The following is a 27,947-nucleotide window of genomic DNA, read 5'->3' as shown; positions in this document are numbered from 1 at the left end:
CTATTTATCAGTGTGTTTCTCTCTCTGCAGGAACCAGGATGCCAGCTGAGAAGGCGGTCGGGAGATCAATCTGTTGAGATGATGCCTTCTCTTGGGCGAACGTATGGCCGCGTTGCGCGAAAATGCCACATTGGTCTACGTACGGAGACTATTACTGTTGCCAATCCGATACTACAGTATCATCGCCACTGGATGAGGTTCCACAGGATTTTCTTGGCGATTGATATGGCGTATATATAATGAGACACCCAGTTGCACTGCGTTGTGCGGAGCAAGGAATAGTTTGCAAGCCCGGCCATCGTTCGTTGTCCCGTCGTTCACCATGCGCTCGCTTCTGTCTCTTTGTCTGCTGAACTTGGCTATTGCGCCTGTGTTCTCTGCAGCTACCACTGCTGTAAAGGGTGGTGACAAGGATGGTAAGAAGGAGTTTGATGTTAACGCTCTCAGTCTGAGAGAAGTGGGTGCGCGCAACACACTGGTGAGTGCACAGAAATGAGTGTGAAGGATGTTAGCTAATGGTAAACAGGATTGGCGCGTCTGGCTCGAGCAGGATGGCGAAGTCATCTCCTTCTGGCACGACATTCCTCTTTATCCCGACGAAAAGCAGAACAACATTGTCAATTTCTACGTCGAAATCCCGCGATGGACAGATGGCAAGATCGAAACTAAGCGTGACAAGCCTATGAGTATGTAGTCTATTGCGCTGCTAGCTGTCTTTGCCAATACTGATCATTGTGAATGCTTTCAGATCCCATCTTTCATGATGACAAAGATGACGTGCCTCGATATGTGGCCAGCGTTTGGCCACACAAGTCTTACCCCTTCCTTTACGGGTCGCTTCCTCAGACGTGGGAAAACTCCAACATCAAGCACAACTTTACCGGATACATTGGCGACAATGACCCTATGGATGTTGTTGACATCAGCGCCATTGAGTCAGTATTAGCGAGCAAAGGCTGAAGGATCAGCTGGCTAACGAGTCGTGTACAGCCCTGGATATGTTGGCCAGGTTCGAACGATCAAGATTTTGGGTGCTCTCCCTATGATTGATGTGCGCATTCTCACTACCATTTTGCAGTCATACGCATATTCTAAACTGAACCTTATAGGATGAGACTACGGACTGGAAGGTCATTGGCATCAACGTCAATGATCCTCTATCTGCATTTATTAACAGTAAGATAAACTTCTTATGTAGCATTGAGTGTCTGGAGACTCACTAGAAGCAGATCTCGACGACCTCGAAAAATACAGACCCGGTCTCCCACAAACCTTTTACGACTGGTTCACCGTTAGTGTCCATAGACTTCTTATAAACAAGAGTAAGCATGCTAATAATAAGACAGTACTACAAGGTCCTCCGCAGCGGCGAGCTCAACATCATCTACGGAGGCAAGTTCCAAGACTCCAACACTGCGCGCGAAATCGTCGCCGAAAGCCACGGCTTCTGGAAGGATCTCATCAGCGGCAAAGAGAAGCCCGGCAAGATCATCATCTCGCAGACTTCACAGCCAACCATTTGCAAGAGCTACATTCCGAGCAAGGACACGACCAAGAAGTTTGACATCCCAAAGAAGTCTGACATTAAGCCTGCTGCCCCGCGACCTGCCAAATACGACAAGTGGTTCTACTTGGATGAGAACTTTTTGCCGCTGCCAGAGCAGATTATTGACGTTGAGTAGATATATAGACAGACGGATAAAAAAAATGTGATGAGTTGTATGTGTATATAGATATATTGAGGGGAGATATTTCTTAGAGCTTAGTTGCCGTACATGACTCGCTTGCTGAACAACAATCGCTGGTCTATTATTTCGTACTATGATGTTCTAAATATCGTTACGCCCAGTCTAATTATGCAGGTTTATAAAAGGCAAAGTCTAGTGGAATGCCACTTTCCCCATGCAGTTGCATATCTAAATCCCAGAAAAAACAAAAGAAAAGAGAGTGCTCCGACCATGAATTCCACTCTCACCACCGATTTTGCCATTACTCGTACTTGTGCGTCTCGAACCTACTCTTGGCCCTGATCTTAGGGCCAAATTTGAAAAGGACCCAGGGGATGGGGATCAATGCCAGAGCAATGAATCCCAACAGACTACTGGCCCAGTCGATTCCGAGAGTGGTGTACACTGAAGGGGATGTTAGCTAAATGTTGCAATGAAGTATTCTTAGATGGTGTCGACTTACTCTGTATCGTGAAGAGGGGGAACACGCCAGCAAAGCCGTATCGAGCCAAACTGTTGGCACTGGAAGCACTCGCGACGACATTTCCGGTAAACGTGTCGGTAGTGTACTGCATGGTGCTAACAAAGACACACAAGTTCCCCCACGCAAAAGGAATGATGGCAGCCGCCGGGCTCGCCCAAGAGATATCCTTGCGAGCAGTCCAGGCAAACCAGAAAAGACCAAGGGGCAAGCCAAAGCTGCCGAGCATGGCGGGATAAAGTCTGTGCTCCGGAGGCACTTTGTGAGGAGGATAGTTGGGGATCTGCTTTCGATAGAGGAAGATTTCGCAGGCCATGATTGTGGCAAGGCCAAGGAAACAGCCGATAACGATGGAAATAAAGACCAGGCCGGATTGATCGGTGGTGAAGTGGTATACCGTGCCGAAGGTATAAGGGACACCGCCAAAGAAACTGAAAAGGGTACCAAAGTCGACGGCGACGTAGAGGCAGATGAATGTGACAATGGGTTCGGTGAACAACATCTTGACTGGTCGAATAGCTGCGACAACGGCGAATGTCTTTATGCGCTCGTTCATGGGAGGGAGAGGAGGCATTTCGATGCCCTTCTTCTTGGCTAGACGACGCTTGAGAACGGGGTGGAAAGTTTCTCCGATCATTAAGCCCAGACCAATGCTGAATACAGAGAAAAAGAGCATTGTCCACTCAGTCCATCGCCAACCCTTGTCGACGGAAACAAAAGAACCAATAACGGGACTGTAAAGGAGGACTTATGTTAGATTCGCAGCTGGTAATATAAAGAAGAGAGAAACTCACCCGAGACCGGGGCCCAGGAAAGGTGTGAGAATGAAGATGGCGCTGACGGGTCCTCGCGTCTTTGGCATAAACGTCTCTGAGATGGATCCAGGCGCATTAGCCAGAATAGGAGCCCAGAAGAAGCCAGAGAGGAAGCGGAAGAAGCACAGCGCGCCAAAGTTGTGGACGAAGCCAGCTCCAAGAGTCCAGAGAGCGCCAATGGTCAGGCCGCCCATGATGACGGGATATCGTCCAATGGTCTCGGAAAGAGGACCGCCGATGATGGGGCCAAGGCCGAGAGCAACGACGTAGAGGGTGAGAGGCAATAGGGCGACGGTTCGACTGACGCCAAACTCTTCCATGAGAAGGTTGACGGACGAGGAGGAGATGGATGTGGCTATTGAACTGTAGTCATGTTGTGTTATTGCTGTTTGAGATAAGTTCTCTCCCAAAAACATCGACTGCTTTAAACACAGCTGTATATTTTGGAGTGGTGAGCATGTTGCGACTTACACCGTGAGACCCATTGTAGCCAACGCAAAAATGGTCAGAGCCTTTTTCCATCCTGGAAAGTTATACGGATTCTCGGGAGCATTGTCCCAGTCGAGCTCGTCCTGTGCCTGCGCAACCTGTCCCTTTTCAACATCGCTATTGCTGTTGCTGTCGCTGTTTCCATCCCGCTCGTCCGGCTTTATGTCTAAAGTCTTGTCATCATCGAACGCGGCCGGGGCGTTCAACGTGGAGGAGGACGCCATCGTAGCGCCTTCTCCTTTTTCGAAGATGCTACTGGTTTAAGTTGAAGTAACCAGTGAGTCGAGGGTGTGCAGGCTAAGGAGCTTCTAGTAGCCTTGGAGATGGTCGTGCTTATTGTTGACTCTTCGAAGGAATCGGTGTGGATGAATCGTAGTTGTATAATCCCAGTCCCTTCTTTTATCCCTCACAACTTTTTATCCCTTGCTCCAGCTCCCTATTATTCTCTGTCACCGTCGTTCGTTGTATTAATGGCTGAGAGACGATCTCTCTTACAGCAAAGAGCCTGAAGTCCACACCACCGGAAGACTAACCTCGGGAGAAGGGGCAGGCGGTCTTTAAAAGAAGCCATGCTTGCCCAACCCAACTTTTATTTTTCTCTTCCTTTCTAATACTACGTACCGCGTACATGGACTACTCAAACAAGGCAATGGTCTGGTTGGTAATCCGGGAACGCCTCAGATCTCGGTGGACGGGCCGGGTCCGATAGAAAAGCGGGTATTTTATGATTACTGAACGCAGCCAAAACTCTGCCGAGGTAGTGAATAAGTGTACGATTCATCCAATGAGATTACATGAATCAACGACACCATTCCGCTTCCACTTCCGCTTCTCAGAAGAGGATTACTATTCATATTGCCAATTACACCCGCCCTTGCTTGACTGTTGCTCAGAATGACGCCTTTTATCGGCCTTTGCCACATGGATTGTTCCTTCGGGCTTTCTCTGTCGATGATAAGGCGACATTGTAATCACCAAATGGAGAAGCAATACCCGCCAAAGCCCACATGATTCCAGGTTCTGGCCTATCGAGGAAAGGAGGAAGGCCAAAAAACTTTTTAACATTGCTTCAAGCGCAAAATCATTTACGGGTCCAGGCTAAGATAATCTTGCAGAGGTTAAGCTGCTTACTCGTACCCTTTAATGCAACACGGCGATGCCAAGCGCGGCTGTAGTGACGGCTGGACCTGGATTACTGATTACTGGTTTGTGTAAGTGAGCTGAAAGAGAACACGAGCTAGAATATTGTCCGTTGGAGCGTGAGATTTTCCCACGTGTGCGGGATTGAGATGGGTGGACGGAGCCTACGTGGGAGGCGTCACGGCAAATGTCACTCCGATCTTTGTAGTACCACGCCCTTTGCCCTTGTTTGCGGTAACTGATTAGGCTGCTTAATGCTACCCTTTGACGATCATTCACATTGTTCCGTGGCTGGAGGCTAGAGGAATGCAGCGGTGTGTATTGGGAATGGGATTGTCCAGCCGTGTATCTGTGTACCTACCTGGTAGAATGCTTACCACGAGATACGCCTAATACGGTCAGCATATGGCAGGTTACAGGCACGGCTTCCAGGATCATTACGCTGCATGAAGCCCGCCGTCGTTATCAACACACACAGAACAAAATAATCCTCAGAAATTACACCTGTTGCAGTTCGTAATAGTAATACCGTGCAGCAGTATACCTCGGGCAAATGGATGGCAGCCACCTGCGTAATATGGTAAAGCTACCAGGGCGAAGGATCCTAGCTATCGAGCTCGGTGCTTCTCAACAAAGTGAACCCTCCAAACATATTTGCCGATGAACCTTCGCAGATAACTGGAGCTTGCGTATGTTGAGGCGCGATATCGACTGAGGGCTCAGTAATCGCGGAAGCTTCACCTCCGGGGCGACGCAATCGGGACGACGAAGACAGCCGACGCGCATGGCGACATCGAACTTAATCTGAATCCTAAAATAAATTTGATAAGCTAAGAAACCGTTCGAGAGTAATCTGGAAAATACTGTGGTCGAAATTGCAAATGTGCCAAGTCTTGTAGAAGATGGACAATCGTGACCGGGTCGCCCGATTATGTGATCCCGAGGCTCGAAAGCCCGGCTCCGGACCTGCATCATGGACCGCACCGTAGCGCCGGACCTTGCGTATTATCAAAGATGCATGAGGTAATGTGGAATCAAGAGGCAAATTACTAAACTCTGGCCTCTTTGACTTGTTCGAATTCGGAGCTATGACAAAGATTGACCGAAATACTCTTCACCTATCTAATACTATCTGGGACCAGTGCACACGAATACTGCCTTGAGTCATTCCCTGCTTGTACATAACTACCAACAAGATCCTCCACATTACCAACTGTTTAACACACTTGCAGCGTAGAGAGACCTGTTTCAGAAGCATTCTTGAAAAGCCAATAGAAATACCTACACACGCACCCACGTCTCAATTTCAACAGCTATCCACTTGTTTCGCCATCTTCGCCATCTTCATCATCTTCATCATCCTCTTCGTCCTCCTCTTCACCATCTTCTTCGTCATCTTCTTCATCGTCCATTTCTTCGTCCCCTCCTAGTGACGACGGGCTTCCCGAACCCACAATATTCGAGTCTCGTGCTCTGATCAACAACGCGACGACAGAAAAACACTTCTTCTCAATAGCCACGTCTTTTACTGTACGGCCCAAATTATCGGTAACCTGAGCATTGGCTCCATAATCCAACAGTAGCTGAACAAGCTGCTCTATGAGTTCAGGGGTTTCCCCGAGCCGAAGGCACTCAATGGCATAAAACAGAGGTGTTCTACCACTGAGATCAGTGGCATTAACATTAGCCTTCCTTTTTAGTAAAAACCTGGCTGCATCTCTGTGACGAGACTCAATAGCTAGATGGAGCGGTGTTTTACCGTCTTTATCAGCAGCCTCGATGTTTGCGCCATTTTTCACCAATACCTTGACGGTCATTTCGTGTTTTTCAGACCGATCGTTGTGGTAGGCACAAGAATCCGAGGAAACAGCCTGATGCAGTGCTGTCCGGCCATTAGTATTGGTGGCGTTGATCCTTGCGTGCCATTTGAGCAGCAGTTCGACATCCCCCCACGCGCCATAATAAGCTGCGCAATGTAGAGGTGTATTGCCACGGTGATCAGTATTCTTAAGATCTGCTTTATGTTTCAACAGAAGTTTGGTACAATCTGTGGTGTTGTACATTGCTGCAAGGTGCAACGGTGTTTCACCTTCTCGGACAGCAGCTTCGACGCTGGCGTTATGTTTCAGCAGTACTTTAACAGTCTCTGGCTGGCCCTGCATAGCTGCAACCTGCAGCGCTGTATCAAGATTTCGGTCTAAAGCTTCGACATTTGCGCCGCTCTTTAGCAATAGTCGAACCCTAGCTGAATCGCAACCAACAACAGCCTCGTGCAGCGGTGTATTGCCATCATTATTAACAGCATTGATATCAGCCCCGTAGTTCAGCAGTAGTTGAATAATATCTTTTCGACTTGCGACAAAGATTGCTGTCTCGCCTGATTCGTTTTCGGCCTCGACAGAGACCCCACTCTCCAACAAAAATTGAACAGTATCTTTATCGTCAAGATCAGCTGCGAGAAGCAGTGCTGCCTCGTCTGTCTCTTGTGCGCCGTAGTTGGGTGGGTTGGCCCAGCCAGTGTAGTTATTGAAGTGTGACATGATTGTAATACAATGTTTAAGCTATCAATCGATAATAGAGAAAGTTGTCAAGTTTAGGTGAAGGTAGTTGCAATATGAGATGATGTTGATGTTTGAGAAAGGATAATGATGGCGACGGAAAGAGCATTTAAATATTTCGAGACCTCGCCTGGAAATCAAGTGCAAATGGCTGTAATACCGCATAGCCACACCATTGAACTCGGAAGCCCAGCCTGGTCCGTTGGGCTTCCGCTTGGTGTACCCAACAAGTTGTGCTCGCGCATAGGAACATATGAAACAAGGCTGTACCCTGTCCAACCAACTAGAAGTAGTACAAAATTGAACTACAGGTTGAAAATGTCTCTCTCCGATGAGGCGCGCGTCTATCAGAGATTAAACCTGTTTCTTCACCAGTCTTATAGTTGAAAGGCTTAAGTAGTGTCATGGTAGTGCACGCTTTGCCACGCTTGGCGGGCATCTATAAGAGAACAAACCAGTTTCTTCATCAATCCTATAGTTGAAATGTATAAGCAGTGCCTTGGTAGTATGTATAGACTCTGTCACGCATGACGAGCGTCCATCTGTATACAATTGTTGAACAAATGTTTATCTATGTTATAGACGTGCTGCCCCTGTCGGCTAAACGAGATAATTAAGGCACATTTTAAGGTAACAAAAGGCATATCCTATCTGTAAATCCAGATCACTAGCAAGGGCGGCCTATTCAGGACCGAAAACCTTGTCCTGTGGGACAAATACTGAAAAAGCACTAGGTGCTGGCGAGGTAGGCGGCGTATATATTGAGAGAAAACAGCAATAATACCTGTAGACTGAAGTATTATATGATGACTTTTGACACTGAATTACTCGCAGTTTTATATACTCATTGAGAACACCTACAACAACACTTCAGGTGCTGCGGAAGAATTTTCTTCATCTCTTTATCTCCTAATTTAATCTGGCTCTCTTTCTCGGCGATTTTCTCAAATGTTTGACATTCTTGTGGAGTGCTCTAGCGCTTGTATCAAGCAGCAGCTTGACGACGGACTGAAGTCCCCTCTCAAGAGCCACATCCAGTGCTGTACGGCCGACGTTATCAGTAGCCCAGATTGGCACCATTATTTAACAACAACTGAACGAACCTCTCGGCTTCCTCAGCTATGTTGGAATTAACCTCAGAAACAGCTACATGCAGCGGCGTGCTACCATCTTTATCGACAGCATCAATATTCGCGCCCCTGTCCAGCAATATACGACCGATATATTTGTCGTCGTAGTTAAGGCTGCAACATGCAGTGAAGTGAGGCCGGATCCAGCTGCAGCTCCGACATGAGCATTATTATCCAGCAGAAGTTGAACAATATCCTTGGAACAGGACCAAACTGCAACTTGCAGAGGTGTGTCGTCAAGTTCGTCTAAAACTTCGACGTCAGCGTTGTCCAGCAGTACTTGAACAGTATTTGCATGCCTACTCAGAGATGCAACATGCACCGGTGTTCTTTTATTCAAGTCAACAGCTTCAATACTAACGTTATTTTCCAGCAGTAGGTGAACAATGTCGCGGTTGCCTTTCTCAGCTGCAACACGCAGAGGCGCATTATCATGATGATTAGCGGCTTCAATATAAGCGTTGTTATCTAGCAGTCGTTGGACGACAACTTTTTGACCTCTCTCAGCTGCAATGTAACGGTGCCTCTTTTTCTTTAGTAACAGCTTCGATATGAGCATTCTTGTTCAGTAACAGTTGAATAATATCTTCATGCCCATACATAGCTGCAGCATGCATTGCTGTTAAACCTGATCCATTGGTGGCCACGATATTAACGTTATTGTCTAGCAGCAGTTGGACTACAGCTTTATGACCTGGTGTAGCTGCATAATATAGCGGTGTATTGCCAAATCTATCAATAGCTTCGATATCAGCGTTATTTTCCAGCAGTAACTGAACAATATCCTCATGCCCATGTGTAGCTGCAACATGCAGGGCTGTCTCGCCTGAGTCGTTGGTAGCCTCGATATGAGTGTTGTTGTTTAGTAGTAGATCAACGTCTGCGGTGAGCCCAAACCATGTCGCTAAATGTAGCCCTGTGATTTGTTTCTCCAATCCCCAGGGAACACGATTGTCTCTTATCCAAGAAAATTCTTCCAGTAATCTGCAATATGATTTAATCTTGGCCGCGTTCTTCAAGAACTCCATTACCGCCTTTATTGGGACAGAGTTTTCACGAGCGTGGTCACCCCAATAAAGGCGAGCGTAATCGTAGAACGCATAAGGCTCCAATAGTGCTGCAATATAATCACGGTTATCGTCTGTTGTAAACTCAAACACTTCGTACGACAAATAAGTAACACAAGTCACTGTGATAACGGACTGGGGTCCAGGGAGCCATTCCTCGTACGATCGTTGGAAATATTCCTGAGTCGTGTAATGGACTAATCGGATAATGTTGCTGCCATTGTCGATGGTAACCAAACCAGCACATACAGATACCATAAGTTCAATATCCGGCATGTTTCGTTTGTCAAAGCTCGACTCTCCTGGCTCTACCCCAAGCGCTTGCTGCAGTTCATCAACTCTCATTGGCCTCTTTGCGAAGGTGAGCCAAGACAAGACCGACTTTGCGAGCTGTGCTTGTTCTTCATATTGACCAACAATCCTTTTCATTATTTCGGTATATATTTGTTCGTATGCTTGAAAACGCACTTGAAATCTCAGTATTGAAACGAGAAGTTATAAAAAAGTTTGCTCCTGTTTCGTTTCGTAATTTAAAGATGCCCGACAGAACTCTCGATCGGGTGCCATTAGGTGAGTTACACTCGTCAAGTGCATCGATAATTATAAATACCCTCGAGTATAGCCCTATTACGGATTTGAGAACTTGCATGAGCTCTTCAGCAGATGGTCGGGTCTGTTTGGCCTGGGTATTGTGCTGTTTGTATAGCTTGTGCACTGCGTCTGGTAGAGAAGTTTGACATGCGGTCAGCTGCCTCAAGAAGACTGCCAGTAACGCCTCTATTGTTTGCTCCTCTTGCCGCTTGTAGTCGAAAAAGAAATATGCAATACCTGCTTTTGAGTCTGTTTGGAGCCATGAATGAAGGTAATCAACCACAATCGACGTTAAAACAGTCTTGCCCGCTCCCGGCATGCCTGGACAGAACAACATCTGTTTTTCGGTTTTGACCCACATCTGGAACTGATCGGAGCGTAGAAGCCAGTTCCCGGTTCCTTCCTGCCGTCGCCTAAGATAATCACTCAGTTGTGTACTGTAGTTGAGTGAAATAAGCCAGTCAAGTATAGCGATATTCCTTTCATCATGGTACACATTAACAAGTCGATCAACGGCTTCTTTCACTCCTTATGTAAATGTGAGTACAGTGTTAGAATTGGGTAGAGGAGAATATCGGTTTAAGTTAACTAACCAGAGAGAACATCTGCAATGCAATTCTCGGCCTCAATTTTGGTAGGAGGAATTCGTCCAACGAGATCTTTTGCATACGCTGCTGCAGTCATTGCTGCGTAGCCCTGCCATATCTTGTTCTTATGTGAATCTGAGTAGTCGCATATCCCGCGAATAACTAGGCAGGGGAAATGGTTCATCAACCCAGCTGCTTCCATCCCAAAACAAAGGATATCTTTCTCAGATGCAAGTTGATCTCGAATCAGCGCATCCTTCATTAGCTGATTACCAGATGCAATGAGGCCGTAGTGAATTATCAGATCGTCTTCGTCTTCTGCTCGTTGCTCTCGTGGTACTAGCATTAAATCGCTACAAGCTTTTGAACAACTCTCATTATTTGTTAAAGGATGAACAGCATTGCTGAGATAGAGCCGATCAGTATTTGAATCGGGCCGCTGGTATTTCTTCCGGAGTCTTGGTTTCCTAGTCAGGATGCTATTTATAGTCTCTTGAAACTGATGGCCATTGCTCTCATAGTCGGCTTTGAGACCACCTACGGCGCTTCGTAAAAGCGCAGGGGGCTGGTTCAGAAACATTGTGTTCTGAAACTCTTGGGCTTGAATCGTTTTCCCAAAATTATATTGAAATATTCCCGCCTGTTCGTTATGAGTGGCGCTAACAACAACATCTCCCAGACGGACATCATGCCTGCCTGGGACGCCACCCCCGATACCCACCATCAGACCAATCCTCACATTAGGAAAGCTGTGCAGCATATCTCTAGCAACTGATGCTGCGGCACTGATACCATATTCTCCGTCGGGTAGGGCAGCAATAACAATGTTGTGCTTTCCCCTTTTCCCCAGCGTGTAGATGTTGTTATCGCGAGGGGAGACGGCATTAGGCGGATCATGCTCTTCGTCAAGAAATGCTCTGGCGGCGACTAGTTCTGTGCTAATGGCACATATCCAGCCGACAGTGTAGTCATTAGGATTTGACATGATTGCCAGACGATATTCTAGCCATTTATAAATAGCACAAAAGATGTCCATTCAAGATGAAGAGGAGGGCCGTTCTACAAAAGTGTGATGATATTAGAAGAAGGGCAATGATGATGCCTTTTTTCGAGTACAGAGTACATGCGGCTGAAATACTGCACTGCCACTCCATTTCAAGTTACCATTGGAGCCCATCCTGGTCCGTTGGGCTCCCGCTGGATGTGTCCAATGAGCTTCAATGACCATGCATAGAGCTAAATAATAAAGCAAGGCTGTATTGCCAAACAAGCCAAAGGTAATGAAAACGTTGAGTTACTGGTAAAAAAAGGTGACTCGCAAATACTCAAGGAATGCATAAATCTCTTTATAACCATCTCCTTATTCTGTTCCTTGGCCATTTCTGTAGGTGTTGAAAAGTACCTCATGCAGCATCATGGTGATACTTCAAATATTTGCCCTCGGCATGGCGGGGTACATCTTTTTACATGGATGCCTTACCTTACCTACCCTTATAGTTAGTACCTACAGGTACCTATTATGTCAAACAAATGCTCTCTGCATTTCGCTATAGGATTTAAATCGTTGTCTCCGAGGTGCAAAAGACTAGACCGGGGTTGCTAGATAGTCCTGTTAATAACAGCTGGCCTGTGGACCTGGGACTTGGCAGTGCTTGAGTCTTTCTCAACCCCATTTACGGAGAAGTTAGCTGTCTTTTGGTCGTTCAAGAGTCAGCCTGTGTCGCATAGCATCACAACGCCAACATGATCATCGGAGAGAAGGGTAGAAATCATGCGGTGAGGAGCAGAGAAGATAATAGGCTCAATTCTTCCGTCGGAGTACTCTATCAATGAGAAGGGATGTAACAAAAAGGTTCATCAAGGGCAGAAAGATGCTCAATCATGATGCTGTAAAAGGCAGAATAAAAGTGTCATATCTGTAATCACACTCCCTTATCACATCTACATAGGTAGTTCCCAAAGGGATTTTAAGAGGACTGATGCTTTGCAGAGAGGGAGATGCGAGCAATACTAGGCAGGCAAACATAGAAGTTAGTGTGAATATGTATAAATAGTGAAAACACGACCTCTCGCGTTTCGACGGTAAATGTCTCTGCCCGCGGCTAATGAGGAGCAGCAGGGTTCTGCCGGCGTATGTAAGATGATTCCATGCTATTGGAAAGATTAATTTGAACGGAGAAATAGTCAATAATAACTTAAAACCTCATCAAATAACATCAAACGAAACTCATGACCTCAGTTCCCCGAAGGTATCATCACTGATCATGATGGGGAAAAATGGAAATTGGTTGAGTTGAGCTAAATCCCCATATAGACCTCAGCCTACCCCCCAGCAGGCTGAGGTCAAATAAAGAAAAGAACAGATACTACACAGCGGGCATAAGCTCACTCACCTTCCCCACCCCCGATGCGATGCAGATGTGAGAGAGCATAAGACAGGAGAAGGGGGTAGGCAGTGAATTTATAGATCCCTCAGTGTCTGCCTAAATGTAATAGTTTGCAAAGGCGTAAAATTTCTGAGCTGCCTCAAAGGCAAAGAATATCTTTGTACGCCACAAGGGAAAAAGAAAATTCCGCAACAAACCTTCACATGGTAGATTGTCAAAGTAATGAGTTAATTTCCGCCACCTGTTACCGGAATTAGGCTGTCGTTTTCGAAATCTATCTCACTTAGGCATGTCGGAGCCACACAAGATTCTGCTTAGATAGGTAGATGTCAGTCTCGCCATGAGCTCGTGGAGTATAAACTTTGCTTTTGTTAGATAAGGTTTTAAATCTGAGCTTATGCAACTCGTAGGTCCATATGCAGCGTTCATAGAATGCGAGAAGCTACACGTAGTGGCAATGTGGGTGAGTCTGTCCCCTCTTATGTTGTAACTTGTAGCCTCAATGGAAGCTGCCAGGCCCTTGATAGCTTGCTATTTTTCAACAGTTAGAAAGGAAGGATTGATCAAACAGAGTCTTTCTCACACAGTTGGTGAGTAGTCTTATGCCCGATAGCAGCAAATAAACCTCTTTGACATTCATTAATCTTCTTTTCAATGCCAAGCCTGACCTTTGTTTCCGATGCGCATACATAGTAGTAACCAATGCCATATTTGCCAATATAAGTGGCTTGAGGGCGTCAATGTCTGCACCGAAGCCTCACCGAAGCCTTTCGTCATTGGTCAAATCACCACCTTGTCTGCACAACGCAGATACAGGTCAGATGTTGACACCCTAGCATATGCGTAGCAATTTTTAATGACAAAGCAGTATAGGATACACGTATTCTCATCAAATGAGCACTATATAGGAGGCTTGCATGTCCGCCAAGACGCTGGCGCAATTTGTGCTGCCAATGTTTCGAATTCGCCAAGACTGAAGCGCTCTGAAGACGACGATTAGCTGAGTGATGAGCTCAACTGACAACTCAACAATTTTCTCTGTCAAAACTCCAGCTAACAGGCTTGAGATAGGTATCTGGGATAAATCCGGCGTGTGGAAGTCATAACGTTACCAAGTTGTAGCTGAGTACAGCACTAACATAAGGCAGATTTCACGCAGCATTACTATGACCAGCCGGCGCTGAAGGTGTACAATGTAGGCGCATCTTGTATCCTATTATGTGAGAACCCTGCCCTTGCGTCTTGCGTCTTGCGTCCAAGCGAGCAGTTTACTCTTCCATGCTCGTCGAGATAACGCGCCATCACAACAGTGCCAAGACATATGAGCTCTCATCATAGGCTCTTCGGAGACTTATACTTGAGAATGATTCGCAGCCTTATCTCATTTGGCCAAAAACGCCACTGGCAAATTACTTTTATGATGATTTGCAAACTATCTTACGCCACAGCAATGCGTAAGGCTATACTCCAGTAACGCATGACCACGTTTGCTAATAGTACAGCTCAGCTGGCTACTGGATAGGTTCGTATGTAGGGGATGAGAGGCAAAGCACAAAGACTATGCAGATGATTACAGGCTGTTGCTCAGGAATACACAAGGGAGCGATAAAGACTTTCATGCTATATGTTGCTGCGCTTTGTGTAACCAAGCTGACCCGTCTATATAAGATGTAGAAAATTCTTCTCTAGCTGAATCAATTCACAGCAAAGCAGGCATCAATAATAACAATGAGAAACTTTACTCCCGAATGCACCCTTCCTCCCAACGGGACATACAGCGGATATGTCCATGGGGTAAACACCAGGTCATTTCTAGAGATTGTCTGGAGTTGCATCGGTATCATTATTTTGTCTACATGGTCCATTCTCCACCTTGACCTCCCCGCAGATGTTGTTACAAAGGGTTTCAGACAGTGGCTTTGCAAACATATATACCTCCTCTGGCGGAAAGTATTCTGGATGGGCCTGAAACTCTTTTCTCCAGAGTTTGCCGCCACCGGTTGTGCAAGAAAGATTTTTGCTACTCGGTCCAACTCAGCAATGTTGGAGCAACTTGCACATCTAGATGGGGTTCCTTGGAGCTTGAAGCACACCATTCTTGTTGATATGGGCGGAATCGCTCTTCGATTCATCCCACCAAAGGATACTCCAAAACCAGACCAGGCTGCACAGAGAATATTAGAGGATCGCAACAACATTCCCCCTTTCATTAAGACTTTTTGTAGGAGACAGGGTCGACTTCTGAACTGGTGTGGAAAAATTCCGTGGGATTTGTGGGAACATCATGTTGAGCTTGCTTCCAAGATGGAAAACTCCCCACAAGGACCGGCCATATCAGAATCACGGGCAGAATCGCAGGCAAAATCAGCTTTCAGCGAAGCCGACGTCGCAGCATTAGCCGGAAATATTTGGATACTAGACTCCAAACAGTTTGCGATCGCACGATTTAGGGGAATTATTACACAAATGCCGAATATCAAGGAAGAAGCGATCGATGATAAAAGCAAATCAGATGGTCTAGTGAAAATCATTGCTGTACTACAGGTACTCTGGCTCGTCGTCCAGCTAATAGTTCGAACCATTGAGGATCTGCACTTCACTCAACTGGAAATCACTACAGTCGCCTTTGCTGCAACCGCAGTAATCATATACAGCATTGACTTTATTAAACCTAAAGACGTCAACGTACCTTTCTACATAGATGTAGAGAAGGTCGTCGAGTACGATGATTTCGTGGCTATTGCCGAAGCAGCTCCATTTGCATATATGCAGGGCAAGCGATACTATATGCCAACTTCTACTTTGCACGACATCATTGACTACCGGCATGAGGATGTGTTTTCAGACCCCAAATGTAGAAAGAAACCCGATTTCGAAAACAACAGCCAAGAGAGCAATCGCCTCTTGAGCAACGCACAAGACGGCAACACCCAAGAAGGCAACGCCCAGGAGCACAACAGCCAAGAGGTTGGTAGCCAAAATGAAAACGACCAAAAGAAAACCTGTCCAAATGGTACAGAATGCAACATCTGCTTGCAATGGAAAATATTTATAGACAGCTCGCGATCTAAGAATGACAGGTGTTGCTGGCGCAACCCTTACAAACTTTCCCCGAGTGCAGCTGACATTTTCTCGCTGATGATTGGATTCGCGTCGGCCACTTCGTTTGGAGGTGTCCACCTCTTTGCATGGAATTCTGACTTTCCCACAGACGTTGAGAGGCTTTTGTGGCAAATCTCAGCTCTAATGACCATTGTCCTGCCTTACATTTACATTGGTACCCATATACGTTATATCGGATACACGGTAGCAGACATCAGACAGAAAAAGAAAACGCTAATGAACATTGTTCTCGGGTGTATTGCAATATGCTATATCTCTTGTCGGCTTTTCCTCGTCACTGGAAGCTTCAGGGCGCTGTACTTTCTTCCTTCTGAAGCCTTCAAGGCGACACCAGCGGTTATGAGCATTCCTCACTTGGGATAATCGGAATCAGATACACGTGGATCTTGAGGAAGGAGAGTGGCTATGGGTCAAATTTGTGTACCAAATATCCATATTCAAATCGCCTCACATTATTACTCGTGGCGCCTGTCACTCGAGGGCTTGAGGATCCGTAAAACACACATCCACTAGCCTTTCCTATGTCATATACCATGCTACACTTATCTAGGTTCCTTTGTTAAACAGTATTGTATACATAATTACTAAATGCTACACGATTCTAATAATCTATTATTGCGGAACCTCTTGCGGTTGAGACCGCTTCAACTAACAGGCGTGTCCGCCTCCGTGTCCGCCGCCTCCACCATCATGGTGTCCGTGGCCTCCATGTCCGTGACCTCCGAAGTGAAAATGTCCATGGCCTCCGCTGGTGTCATGATGTCCGTGGTGTCCGCTGTCATGATGCCCATGGCCTCCACTACTATCATGATGTTCGTGACCTCCACTGCCGTCAGGATAATCCCCTCCGCTATTGTCAGTCTGCCCATGCATTGCAGACTGTGTTGCTACCATCGCTGATGTCTTAGTCAAGTGGGCTTCAACAAATTCCTCAAGAAGTAGGATGAAATCATCAATACTCTGTTGTTCAGCTGGGCTGAGATAATGTTTCATCCGCTTCAAATGTCTAGTCCACGTCGCAACACCTATGACCTGATAACCCAGTGCTGGGCGCTCAAGATAACTGTAACCGCCCAAAGAGCTCTGCCGAAACCAAGCCCAATCTGGTGCTTTCTTGGTCACGACTTTATCGGCCAGTTGCTGAAGGAAGTCGTGGCAGTTATTCGACAAGAGAGAATATTTCCCAAATGTCGTCGAGATCCGATGACACTCCTCGTCAATTCGTTCTTTGGAGAGGGTCGTCCAACCTATCATGCTGTAAAAGTAATGGCCAACTTCGGGGGAGTATCTCGTAATGACCGACTCTTTATACGCCTTGAGGTTAAATTCAGATGGTCCAATCGTCGCCTCATAGACTCCAGGTGTGTTTGAATCGCCGACTTCTGTCTGGCGTAATTCGTACTTGTAGTCATGAGCGTGCAACACCCAGTGACGGAATTGACCCTGGCTGATATAATGCGACAAGAAAACCGGCTCGCCAGACTCGACGCTTGATTCTTTCTCGAGACGAGCAGTGACAATCTTATTGAGGGCTTCTTTGTACCATTTCTTTATATCTGCTTTGGACGCCTCTTTGCCCTTGGCCTTGGCAGCAACGCCGTTTTTCGATGCAGCGGTAGCTTTTGCTTTTTTCCGGGATGATGCGATGGCAGCTTTGATGGATACGATGACAGCGACTGCTGCGACAATAACTCCAACTATGGAAGCCACGATTCTCACGGTCGAAGCACCGTTGTCTGAAGGCATGATTGATTAGGTTCTGTGATAGTGATAGCAGTAAAGGAGACTGATGGTGAATGAGCATCCGATAGGAGTTTAGATTCGCTGTGAGACTGCGCGCAACCTGATTATGTATGCGGCAGGATGATACATCGAGGAGATGGCTTGCCTCGCCATGGCACTTTGCGAGGCGGATTCACAGCCTTATTCCGCAGGATTTGTGCGACATATGCGGGTGCAAGACAAGGCGTGACAAGGCACCGGTCATTCGCCAGAAGTCGCCTAAAGAACGAATATTCATGAAAAATACACTCATTTATTCACTTTCAAGTACACAAATGTAATCTAAATTACACGATTGTATCTACTTTTACCTAAAGTTTTCGGATTTGAGAGCATCAATATTGGTAGAATGGCATTCGACAATTGACAATTTCCTTGTTGGCACAAGTCACGCCTCTTTCTGCACACCCCCTTGGCAAATAGGCAACAACAAAAGGAGTCCCTCAGCCGGGCAGATCTTTTCGTATGCGGCTTCGCGCACCACCTAAGGGCTAACACCAAAAAAGCCTCGCTTTAATTTATTTAGAGATCACGAGCTCTAAAGATGGTGTCTCACCACGCTGAAATCCCTCCCGACATCGTTTACTTTGCTTTTGAAATACCGAAGTTGAATGCTATCAAGGATTCAAGTAGAGGGGAATCCAGTACTTTTGTCTCATAGAATGCAAAAAATAAAGGTCATCGCACTCAAGAGAAATGCTTAACGGGATCCCGTATACTCTAATAGATAGGTATGGTCGTATGTGGTAGAACTTGGTGATGATTTGGTATAACAGTAACAAAAAAAGAAAAGGATTCGAGTCATTCCATCTACAGTTTCTGCCCTCATCCATCCATAACCCAACATAATAGTACACAGATCCCTTGAGCTACCGTATATGAGCCCACCCAACAACCCATCCCTATCCCATCCCATCATTCCCATTTCATACACTGCGTATTCTCATCTCATGCCCATATTATCCATTCAATCTTTCCCAATTCATTCCTCGTTCCACATTCCAGAATTCTCTCATTTCATACACTCTCCAGTCTATATGATTCTAAGCCTTGAAATCAGCTCCGTATTCCGTCCCCACGTTAGTCTCGTCATCGTCGTCATCATCTTCAATGCTGGTTCTTCGCTGTGCCTCCTTGACTTCTATCGCCCTCTTCTCAGGCTCCTCATCTCCCTCGCCTGCCATGCGAGCATCGTCATCGCCCTTCTGCTCGTCCTTGCCATCGCTCTTCTCTTTCTCTGCTCTTGAGCCAAAGGGCCACAGGCCGCTTAAGCCTCTACTGCTTTCCCTAGGCGGGTGGACTGCAAGAGGCTTCAACACCACGTTGTCCTGATCTTGTCCATCTCCGCCCTTGTCTTCCTCCGGCATGGCGAAATCTCCAAATTCTTCTTCGTCGTCATCAGAGTCTTCCTCCTCGAGCCCGCTTCTCCTGTTAACAACACCTCTCCACCATGATCCACGACCTATGTTGCCAGACATTTCGTCGTCCAAGTCGTCATCAATATCGGCCTCTCCATCGCCAAACGGGTCTTCAAGGTTGTCGTCGTCATCATCATCATTGTCATCGTGAACCGTGGCCGAAGTGGCCTGTGCAGCTTGATTATTCTTCTGATGCATTGCCAGCCGCGCCGCAAGCTGCAGCCGAGCTCTCGAAGGCGGAATGTTCAGCGGAGGCGGTGGCGGAGGAGGAGGCGGGATAGACGGCGGAGCCAACGATCCCTGGTTCAGCGGGTCAGTATAAGATCGGAACTAAGCCTTGGGCATCAGCAAAACAAGCTTCCTGAAATTGAAGCAAGAGGAATGCAGGGAAGAGGAAGAGAGGCAGAAGGAGAGAGATGGGAAAGGGAAGGAAGAGAGTAAATGAGCGTTGGCAGTTGATCAAAGTCCCTAAGGCTGACAAATGGTGCATGATAACATCTTTCTCCCCCCTTTTGTTTTCTGATGCGGTATTCTCTCCTCGAACAATGCTGCAAAAACAATGCCATCTTCCAAATTCGTTTTCCTCGGCTTTCTTGTTTCTCTTTCAATGCGCTATCCACAATAAAAAAAACAAGAGGCCGTCATCTGATTCTCCAATCTTTATCCATAAAGGTAAAACAAATTGCCTCAACGCCCATTCATATTCAATGCTCCCTCTGTCTTCCCTCCGCCCTCGCCAACAGCCTCGAGAGATACTCCAGCTCCAATCCAATGATGCCGAGACTCTCTAGTTCTTCATCATCAGGGCCGGAGGACCCTAGCGCAGCAGAGGCTCCAGGCATGTCGATGGTATCATTATTAAAGCTGAAGATGGCGTCTTCTGAAACTTGTTCCTCGTCCTAAGAGAAATCTATCCTTCTATTGGGGCCTTGGCTTGGGTCTCGCCTCTGTATCCATCCTCCCTCCTCAATCACCATGATGTCCTGGCCCGATGGATCCAGGTCAGTATCGGCTTCCAAGGCCATTGCGTCTGGAGACTCCGCTCTGATCGGTTCGGGAGACATCATGATGACATCCTCGGGTGTATATGGCATGCCCATTGTCGCCTCAGGAGACTCGTTGCCGTGCTCATCGGAAGAATCGTTACTCACCTCGGAATTCACATCCTCTTCATCCCCATCGCCCTCATCGTCGTCTTCGTCGCTACTACTTCCAAATCCAGACATCAGAGTGCCCGCGCTGATCGCAAAGGGACCAATTCCGTTACCATCTCCCTCGTTCATCTCCATGCCGCCATTGAGGCCAGCCTCTGCCAAAGCATTCGATCCGCTGGCCGTGTTTGCAAGGCCTGACAAGCCGATGCCGCCCAAGCCACTAGCACCAAGGCTGGCTCGGTGTCCCAAGGCCACCTCGGGCCGAACGCCACCCAGAATTGCATTGTCTCGCTCTCTTGTTTCCGCGAGAGCACCTTCCACATAATTGATCCAATCTTGGCTCATAACCTTGTCGAGGACCATTTCTGACAGAAGCTCCGGGGGGTGGCGTTCGGTGAACTTGACAACCTCCTCAGCAATCAGCGTGAGGTGTCCCATGTATCCCATGCGTGTCTTGGTCCTGGCCTGAGATTCGTCGCTGGCTTGCTGGCCTTTGATGATGGCGCTGGTGATGTCGGCAGCCTCAAAGAGAGACACGGCCAGTGTCGGGTTGAAACCACGGTCCATCGGACCGTTGAACACTTGCTGTACAATATCATACACGACGTTGTGGAGGAAGTTGTTCCAAGGATACGCAAAGAAAAATGACTGCTTGATGTTAGCTCAGACCTGTTGGATAATTGCTAGGCCACACATACCAATATCGCCGGAACAACACGATACTCAACAAACTGCATTTTCAGAAAGTCGCCCACAACAGCTTCGGTGGCATCGCCTGCTGCTGTCTCTGCAGGCTTTTCGCTAGCTGCAGCTTCAGCAAGGGCTGGCTCAGTGCCTGGGGGCGGTGTAAATGACTGTGGTGGCTCTTGGACACCGGAATCAGGGGCAAGGGGAACGGAGAAGAGAGGGGGCGGGGTATCTTCAGGATGGGGGGATAGGCCACGAGATTTTTCAATTTCCTCAGGAACCAACTCAGCAACAGTGACGGGGGCTTCTTGAGGAGTACTGGTGACTGGTTCGCTCTTCTTCACCTCGTCTTTGGGCAGCGGTGATGGCTGCAACCCAGGCTTTGTGGTTTCGGATTGGGACGAGGAGTCAGTCTCAGATTGTTCTGAAGCCACTGTGTTGCCTGCGCCAGCTGTCTCTACTACAATAGGCCCAGAGAGAACAGTTGCAACTGTCTCAGGCTTTTGTTCCCCTGCAATAGCCTTGCTCTGATTCTCGGCGGCAGGAGGGTTCGCCACTTCCGTTTTCGCCAGCTCGGGAGACTTTGCCTTTGTGGGTGAAAGCGGCGCAACAACGAGGTCCGGTACTTCAAAGCGCTGTTCGTTCAGCCCCGCCGTGGCCACTGCTAGTCGAGGAGAGCTGAGAGGCTCGTCGACAAATTCCTCCTCGTCCTTTTCGAGGAAGGAAGATGAAGATGCGTTCGCGCCTGGTGCAATGTCATCCTCGGCCTTGACAAACTCGTGGGAAGTGTCCTCGTTTAGCTCATTGGTGGGCTCCACCTCTTCAAAGCCATCATCATCGGCATTGGTGACTTCCAGGCGGCGGACCTCTTCGTGGTGGGACGGGTGAGGGATGCGCATCGTCAAGTCATCCGCAGATCCGTCATCGTCTCGGGGAGTCAGCTTGCCCTCGGCTCGAAGGCGCTGACGCTCAAAGTCTCGAGTTGCAATCAACTGTTCCGAGCCAATCTCGTTGAGCAAGCCCATGTTACTGCAGTGCAAAAGCTCTGCCATGAGCTCACAAGTCTTGAACCTGTCGAATCCAAGAGGCTCGAGCTTCTCGTTGAAAGTCGAGTCGACACCCTGCTTCTTTGAAGGCTCGTTCATGATGAGGTTCATAAACTTGGGCACATTCTGGGCAAAAAGCCTCAACAAATTACCGAGGTAAATGGGGTCGCGACTGGAAGGCGTGGTGTTGGCCTCTGTTCCAACGTCCGGATCGTAGTCGGAGTTGTTTTTCCGAATCACCTCAATGATGATGCCGACACCAACAGTCAGAGGGTTGCCTCCTCCAAGCATGTAACCAACCAGTTGCTCGACACAGGGCTTTGAAACGAGCTGACGTGTGAGCTCGTTGGGGCCGATGCACTGCTGTTCGTTCTGCGAGGCGTTGGCAGAGATGGTGATGATGGCCTTGATGAAATCGCTTGCGGCGGTCTGCACAACCCAACTGTGCTCAGGACCGAGGAAAGAAATGAGTGTTGGAATAATGTCCTTGGAATACAGCCACTGGTAGTTAGGTGATTAGCATAAAGACAGCATACAATATTCAAAGATGGCTTCAACCAACCTCAACAACGCCTTGACCACCTTCTGTGCGATCAAGGGCAATAATTTTGAGCAGCAGGTCCATGACCATAGGACACTCAACGTGCCTCAGCATATCGGGAATGACATTGGGCAAGCTCCAAAGCAGTTCCATCATCTCTTCCGTCTTCTTCTCAAAGAGCGACTCGTTGACCTTGGTAAAGTAACTGGCTTGCAGAGGGTCCAGCGGCGCAGGCCGAGAGAGGAAGTTCCAAAAGTCGCGGATCAGCTGTCGGTTTTCAACAAGGGCCTCGTATATAGACCAGGTATCGGAGCTCAAGACCTCGCAAGCGACATGTGCATAACGGTTGCGCTTCTTGTCCAGCTCGTCGTCATTTTCGCCGGGATCGGTGGCGCGCGAGGATGCGCGAGGGCGGGAGAAGGGCAGCAAGCGGCCCTTTGTCTTGATGTCATCATCGGCGGGCTCCTCAGCGCTTTCGACGGCCTCGAGCTTTGGGGCAACAGTATACTCGAGGAGCTTCTCGAGCACCTTGTCCTCGCGCAGAAACTCGATGAGCTTGGAGTTGTGCTGCTTCAGCTCCTGTATCAGGTCAGCCTCCTCAAGCAGCTCTTCGAGGGTGAAGTCGGGCTTGTCGAGGATGGTGTCGATGGTCGAGATGTTGGCGTAGCCGCCAAACCTCCAGAACATGGTGGCGGGTCGATGCTACCGCGCCGAGCGAACAAAGAGTCGCCGGCGGTGAGGTAGATGAGGCGTAGGAGGGGCGATTGAGCTGAAGGGAAACACGCGGCGGGTGTGCTCCCAATACCGGCTGTAGGCTCAGGATTTGTCTGGTTAAAACCGGTTAAGAAAGGGTCGTAGATGGACGATGGCCACGTCACAGGGACAAACGACGACCACGAACGCCAGCGAGGCGGTCCCGTAGACTGGAGATAATGAAGGAGGGAGAGAAAGAAAAGAAGAAGATGAAGAAGGATAGGGAAGAAGATGTAGATGGAGGGAGAAGCCGCCGGGATTAGATAAGATGCAGATGCAGATGCAGATGGTCGGGCATGCGGCGACAAAGAGGCCGGCACAGGACAGGCGTCGAGTTCCCCCCTCGCAGCGAATCAGTCCAGCGGTTCAGCGGCAGAAGAGCTGAATTGCGCCGCCGGTCAGTTGCTGGCAGCCGCTGGTGACGGTTCTCGTAGCACTCGGACAGGACAGGCAAAGACGCAGCGCCCCTGTAAATGTGCGTCTCTTGTTCGCCTCGAAGCTGCGATTTGCAGTGCGTTGCGATTTGATGTGGGAGGGCGGTGGAGGGGGGTTGCTTAGGTTGGCTCCAGTGTGGGGAGACTTTTTTGCCCGCGATAAAGAGGGTTGAAACTTGGACCTTGTCTTATCTCATCCAGGTACGGAGTACCGCATCGGCAGGTTCCGTTGAGGTACCTCTGAGTGATTGGCGCCAGCAATGTTGTGCTTGGTGGAATACTGCAGGTACCCAGTATGTACCTGGATCCGGACCACACAGATGTATATTTCAACATCAGGCATGCGGAACAAGTCAAACACCAGACAACAAGGGAATCCATAACAAACAAGCTGGCGGCACACAAAACCCCAGCCGGGACATCCCTACGGCTCCCGATGAAGTAGTACAAAGGCAGGTTAGTACGGATAGGTAAAGTAAACAGGTCAACCGGAGAGACCTGGCGGTTCATGGCCAGCCCGATCAGGGGGCCCTGTCGCTGTCGCCCACACGAGTAAGAGTAAGCCATCCATGACGCTGCATGTGAGTGTGTCCATGTATCCGTAATCAGCAGCACGAGTACGCAATATGTGACACGGCATAAACATGTCCAAGGCCGGAGAGTTTGCGGCACATGAGCAAATACTCGTACATGAGGTTCGTTGCTACATAAGGAGCATGTCTCGGCTGTTGGCAGTGACGAAGATGCGATACTAACCGAGTATATCTGCTTCATCTTCGCAACGTTGTGTCAACTATCCACTGTACCTATAGCGGTAAATGCCCAGTGCCTTCTCAGCATCTTATTTATTACCCGTAACTACAGTAGAAGAGCCTGATATCTCCCTGTAACATCTCTCCGGTGGCGTCTTGATCCATCAAATTGGGTCATTTCCCGTTGCAGGGTAGCCACATGTCCCAGGCCGTTACACAGCATCCACGCATTCCAAGACACTCCACACTCCAAGTGCATTGCCTATTTGTTCCTGCCGAGTAGCGTGGTATTATCCAACTCTTCATAATGAGGGCACTGAAATCAGGGTGCTTAGACCAGAAGCATTTGTGGTGGGAAAACTATGGGTCACTGTCATGACACTATACCGTCTGCTTTGTCTCAACATAGCATAGACATCATCTGGATTTGGAGACTCTCAAGTATACAGTAATTCTAATAGACAGAGCATTATTGTTATTATATCTAAGTAAATGTGGCCGGGAAATAAACTGTACAAGCCCATACGCTATGCCGTTTCTAAATCATATTCACAAGCTGGAGTCCTCTGTCAAGTTCCACCCTGACAGCCTTGATCTGTGCCATGTCCTTCAACAGCACTCCTCGCCACCAGCTATACCAATCAGCCACCTCCCCAAGGTCGGCTTCATCAAGCGCAAGCCATTCTTGCAATCTACTGCTCCACATGGGAAACATGTCTTGCACCAGGACTTCTGCCAAGACCGTGTCGCCAAGGACCTGATTCCACTTCATGATGCCAACCAGAATGGGGAGATAGGGCTCCTGCTCAGCTGGGTCGACACGGAAGTTGGTGCGCAGATACCTACCCATGGAGGGCAAGACGTGCGACATGATGAGGGGTCGCCATTGGTCTCCCAACACGTCCTTCCATTGCGCCAGGCCAGGGACGACTCCCCTCTCAAACTCCCAAGCATCGATGAGGTGCCTAAACTTCCTCCTGACGTCTGCAACTAGACCAGTGCCTCTTGGGTCAAGATGGTAGTGGGGGAGATACTGCAGCCAAGGGAACAGCCAAGTGTGTGGAAGATGGTGGCTTTGCCGCTTCTTCTTGGGGTTCCAGTCCGACACTGCCGTTTCCAATTTTCGAGCCACGTTGTCTACCAATTGCGCTCGAACGAAGGGCGGAAGTAAATCGTTCCAGCTGTCCATGATGCTGAGCATCGGCGTTGGATTGAACGGATCCCAGGAGCGAAGTGCTGTCAACACTCTAGGAAGCCAGTTCTTGTACATCATCGTCTCATACGGCGTAGTGGCCTTGTGATGTGTTCGGTACACGCCATCATCCTGATTCGCAGAAGAGTTCCACTTGTTCACGGATTGATTGCCATTGGCAGACCCGATGAGAAGACCCGATAGTTTCTGTAAGTCTGATGCAAATCGGGACGGTTCCGCCATCGGGTCCCAATCGGGGCTGCGCAGAAATGGATGGATAGCGGCTACCGCAATATCTGCAATGGCGTCACTTGTTGAGCCAGCGTCGACTGCTGTCTGGAGAGCGCTTATGACCTGCTCCCACTCTGTTGCCTCGACAAGTCGCTCAGTCACAACATTTGCAAATGTCTGCAACCTCTCGAAATCGGACCGTAAATCTTCCATCTCCTGTTCCCTCTGCTTGAGCTCCAAATTGACCCATGTCTTGCGCGACTCCAGGCTCTTCCATTCTTCGGTAAAAGCTAACAAGTCAGACTGCGCTCTTTTGGCCAGTTTCCTCGCTTCAATCACTTCGTTTGATTCAGGCACGCCGGATGATGGTGTCATGATGCCACTCGACGATGTGAGCAGCCTGCCTCCAGGACCAGTCATGTCGAGAATAGGGGCAAAAGCCTCTGGAATGTTCAAGCCTGGAGCCCTCTTCTTGAGCTCATCGGCCGTTAGATATTTTGTCCTCTGCCTCATCGGGGTGCTTCCAGCACTACTGTAAGATACTGCCCCCTTGGCCTTCTTCTTGGCCTTTCTGCGCTTCTTTTCTTCTTCTTCCGAGTCGACAACCTCCTCTCCTCGTAACCGTGCTTGCCTCTTTTCTTCCTGACGCTCTTGCTCCGTCTTCTCTTTTACCGCGCCAAGACCGACGCCTTGGGGTCGGAGGTTGGCCTCGATGATAATGTTTCGTCCTTCGCCCTCTTTACCCAGACCTTTGCCTTCCTGGTAGCCCATCTTGGCCATCATTCGGGCACCAAAGGACTTTGGATTGATTTTCCCTTTTGAGCCGAAAGCGCTGACCTGAGGCTTGTTTCGTGGGGTCTCGTTTCCATCATTTGTCTCCTTTAATACGGGATCCCTGGCAGAGGACGGAACGAATCCACCGCCGAGGACGCCACCTGAGCTGAAATTCGTTTTGAATGATGGCCGAGTGCTTGATTCTTTTTGTGAATTCTCCTCGCGCGATTTCTGGCCGGCGGTGAAGCGCAGCTTCATGGCCGCGTTGCCAAGCCCCAGTCCAGCTGGCCTATCATCATCTTCGTCGTCGTCCTCATCGTCGTCATCTTCTTCGCCATTTCTGCCATGAGCATTCAGGCCAATGCCCAGGCGCGGTCTTTCATCTTCCGATTCGTCGTTCTCATCTTGCTCAGCGTCCTCGGCAGCAGTCGACACAAAGTTAACACCTTTGCGCCTCAGCGTCTTTCTCTTCCAGCGCGCGTTGGGGTTATCGTCTTCGCTGTCGGAGCCGAAAATGCCAAGAGCTGCCTTTTCTTTGTTGTTCCCACCGACTCGCCTCTTCTTGCGGGGGTTAAAGTCGCCAAAATCGTTGTCGTCGCCGTCGAGCCCAGGAACGGTAGGCTCATCGTATTCCGACTCGGACGACGAGTAGTCTTCAGCGGCAGCTTTGGTGTTGAAGGGGAAGAAGGACGGATTCGAAGAGCCCTCCATGTTGCGACCGTATGGCAAGATTCAGGATGATTACCGCAGTCGCTGAGGCCTCGCCATTTGATCTGCTGCTCTGTTCGATGACAAGCCGTGGATGAAGTGAGTGGAGCCTCGTCCAAGCAAGGCTGCAGTGAATCTTTTGTTGGACGCGTTGAAGCTTCACGAGCTTATCTTATCTTCACGTGACTGGATGCATCATGGTGGGGGTTTCAGAAGGCGGTGAAGGGTCTGTCACTCAATTTACACGTGCTTGGCGGGATTGTGATGAATTTGGCACCAGTTCTTGTTCCCTTGCGTCATCGGCTGGTTCCCATGGGGATTTGCCGCCCAATGTCCAAGGCCTGCATTTGCGATGCATTGCAAAATTTGTACATTAAAAA

At 48.5% G+C, this 27,947-nt stretch overlaps 8 protein-coding genes across 8 annotated transcripts; 2 read left to right on the top strand and 6 right to left on the bottom strand.

Moving 5' to 3' along the window:
* Nucleotides 1–322: 322 nt before the first annotated feature.
* On the top strand, nt 323–1,682 carry T069G_04574 (inorganic pyrophosphatase domain-containing protein; the record flags this gene model as incomplete). The annotated part of the gene is made up of 7 exons (XM_056171784.1): nt 323–478; nt 527–686; nt 749–935; nt 991–1,051; nt 1,110–1,176; nt 1,230–1,291; nt 1,347–1,682. The coding sequence occupies 7 exons, from the start codon at nt 323–325 to the stop codon at nt 1,680–1,682; spliced, it is 1,029 nt and encodes a 342-aa protein (XP_056028642.1).
* Nucleotides 1,683–1,989: 307 nt separating this feature from the next.
* Nucleotides 1,990–3,736, bottom strand: T069G_04573 (major facilitator superfamily domain-containing protein; the record flags this gene model as incomplete). The annotated part of the gene is made up of 5 exons (XM_056171783.1): nt 1,990–2,132; nt 2,191–2,306; nt 2,400–2,942; nt 3,003–3,386; nt 3,495–3,736. The coding sequence occupies 5 exons, from the start codon at nt 3,734–3,736 to the stop codon at nt 1,990–1,992; spliced, it is 1,428 nt and encodes a 475-aa protein (XP_056028641.1).
* A 2,229-nt stretch (nt 3,737–5,965) lies between these two features.
* On the bottom strand, nt 5,966–7,192 carry T069G_04572 (ankyrin repeats (3 copies) domain-containing protein; the record flags this gene model as incomplete). Its single annotated transcript, XM_056171782.1, has 1 exon — nt 5,966–7,192. The coding sequence occupies one exon, from the start codon at nt 7,190–7,192 to the stop codon at nt 5,966–5,968; it is 1,227 nt and encodes a 408-aa protein (XP_056028640.1).
* A 1,651-nt stretch (nt 7,193–8,843) lies between these two features.
* Nucleotides 8,844–11,570, bottom strand: T069G_04571 (ankyrin repeats (many copies) domain-containing protein; the record flags this gene model as incomplete). The annotated part of the gene is made up of 3 exons (XM_056171781.1): nt 8,844–9,808; nt 9,876–10,526; nt 10,592–11,570. 3 exons carry the CDS (start codon nt 11,568–11,570, stop codon nt 8,844–8,846), a joined length of 2,595 nt encoding a protein of 864 aa, XP_056028639.1.
* Nucleotides 11,571–15,012: 3,442 nt separating this feature from the next.
* T069G_04570 (uncharacterized protein) lies at nt 15,013–16,458 on the top strand (the record flags this gene model as incomplete). Its single annotated transcript, XM_056171780.1, has 1 exon — nt 15,013–16,458. The coding sequence occupies one exon, from the start codon at nt 15,013–15,015 to the stop codon at nt 16,456–16,458; it is 1,446 nt and encodes a 481-aa protein (XP_056028638.1).
* A 285-nt stretch (nt 16,459–16,743) lies between these two features.
* On the bottom strand, nt 16,744–17,841 carry T069G_04569 (PPPDE putative peptidase domain-containing protein; the record flags this gene model as incomplete). The annotated part of the gene is made up of 1 exon (XM_056171779.1): nt 16,744–17,841. One exon carries the CDS (start codon nt 17,839–17,841, stop codon nt 16,744–16,746), a length of 1,098 nt encoding a protein of 365 aa, XP_056028637.1.
* Nucleotides 17,842–18,920: 1,079 nt separating this feature from the next.
* T069G_04568 (SIT4 phosphatase-associated protein domain-containing protein) lies at nt 18,921–23,410 on the bottom strand (the record flags this gene model as incomplete). Its single annotated transcript, XM_056171778.1, has 5 exons — nt 18,921–19,625; nt 20,447–21,097; nt 21,148–22,683; nt 22,745–22,990; nt 23,057–23,410. The coding sequence occupies 5 exons, from the start codon at nt 23,408–23,410 to the stop codon at nt 18,921–18,923; spliced, it is 3,492 nt and encodes a 1,163-aa protein (XP_056028636.1).
* A 1,790-nt stretch (nt 23,411–25,200) lies between these two features.
* Nucleotides 25,201–27,570, bottom strand: T069G_04567 (GC-rich sequence DNA-binding factor-like protein domain-containing protein; the record flags this gene model as incomplete). The annotated part of the gene is made up of 1 exon (XM_056171777.1): nt 25,201–27,570. The coding sequence occupies one exon, from the start codon at nt 27,568–27,570 to the stop codon at nt 25,201–25,203; it is 2,370 nt and encodes a 789-aa protein (XP_056028635.1).
* Nucleotides 27,571–27,947: the final 377 nt, after the last annotated feature.

Source organism: Trichoderma breve, chromosome 3 (genome assembly GCF_028502605.1).
Source record: "Trichoderma breve strain T069 chromosome 3, whole genome shotgun sequence".
NCBI classification, from domain to species: Eukaryota; Fungi; Ascomycota; class Sordariomycetes; order Hypocreales; family Hypocreaceae; genus Trichoderma; species Trichoderma breve.
The sequence above is the reverse complement of the archived record's forward strand: the minus strand, read 5'-3'. Positions and strand labels throughout refer to the sequence as shown.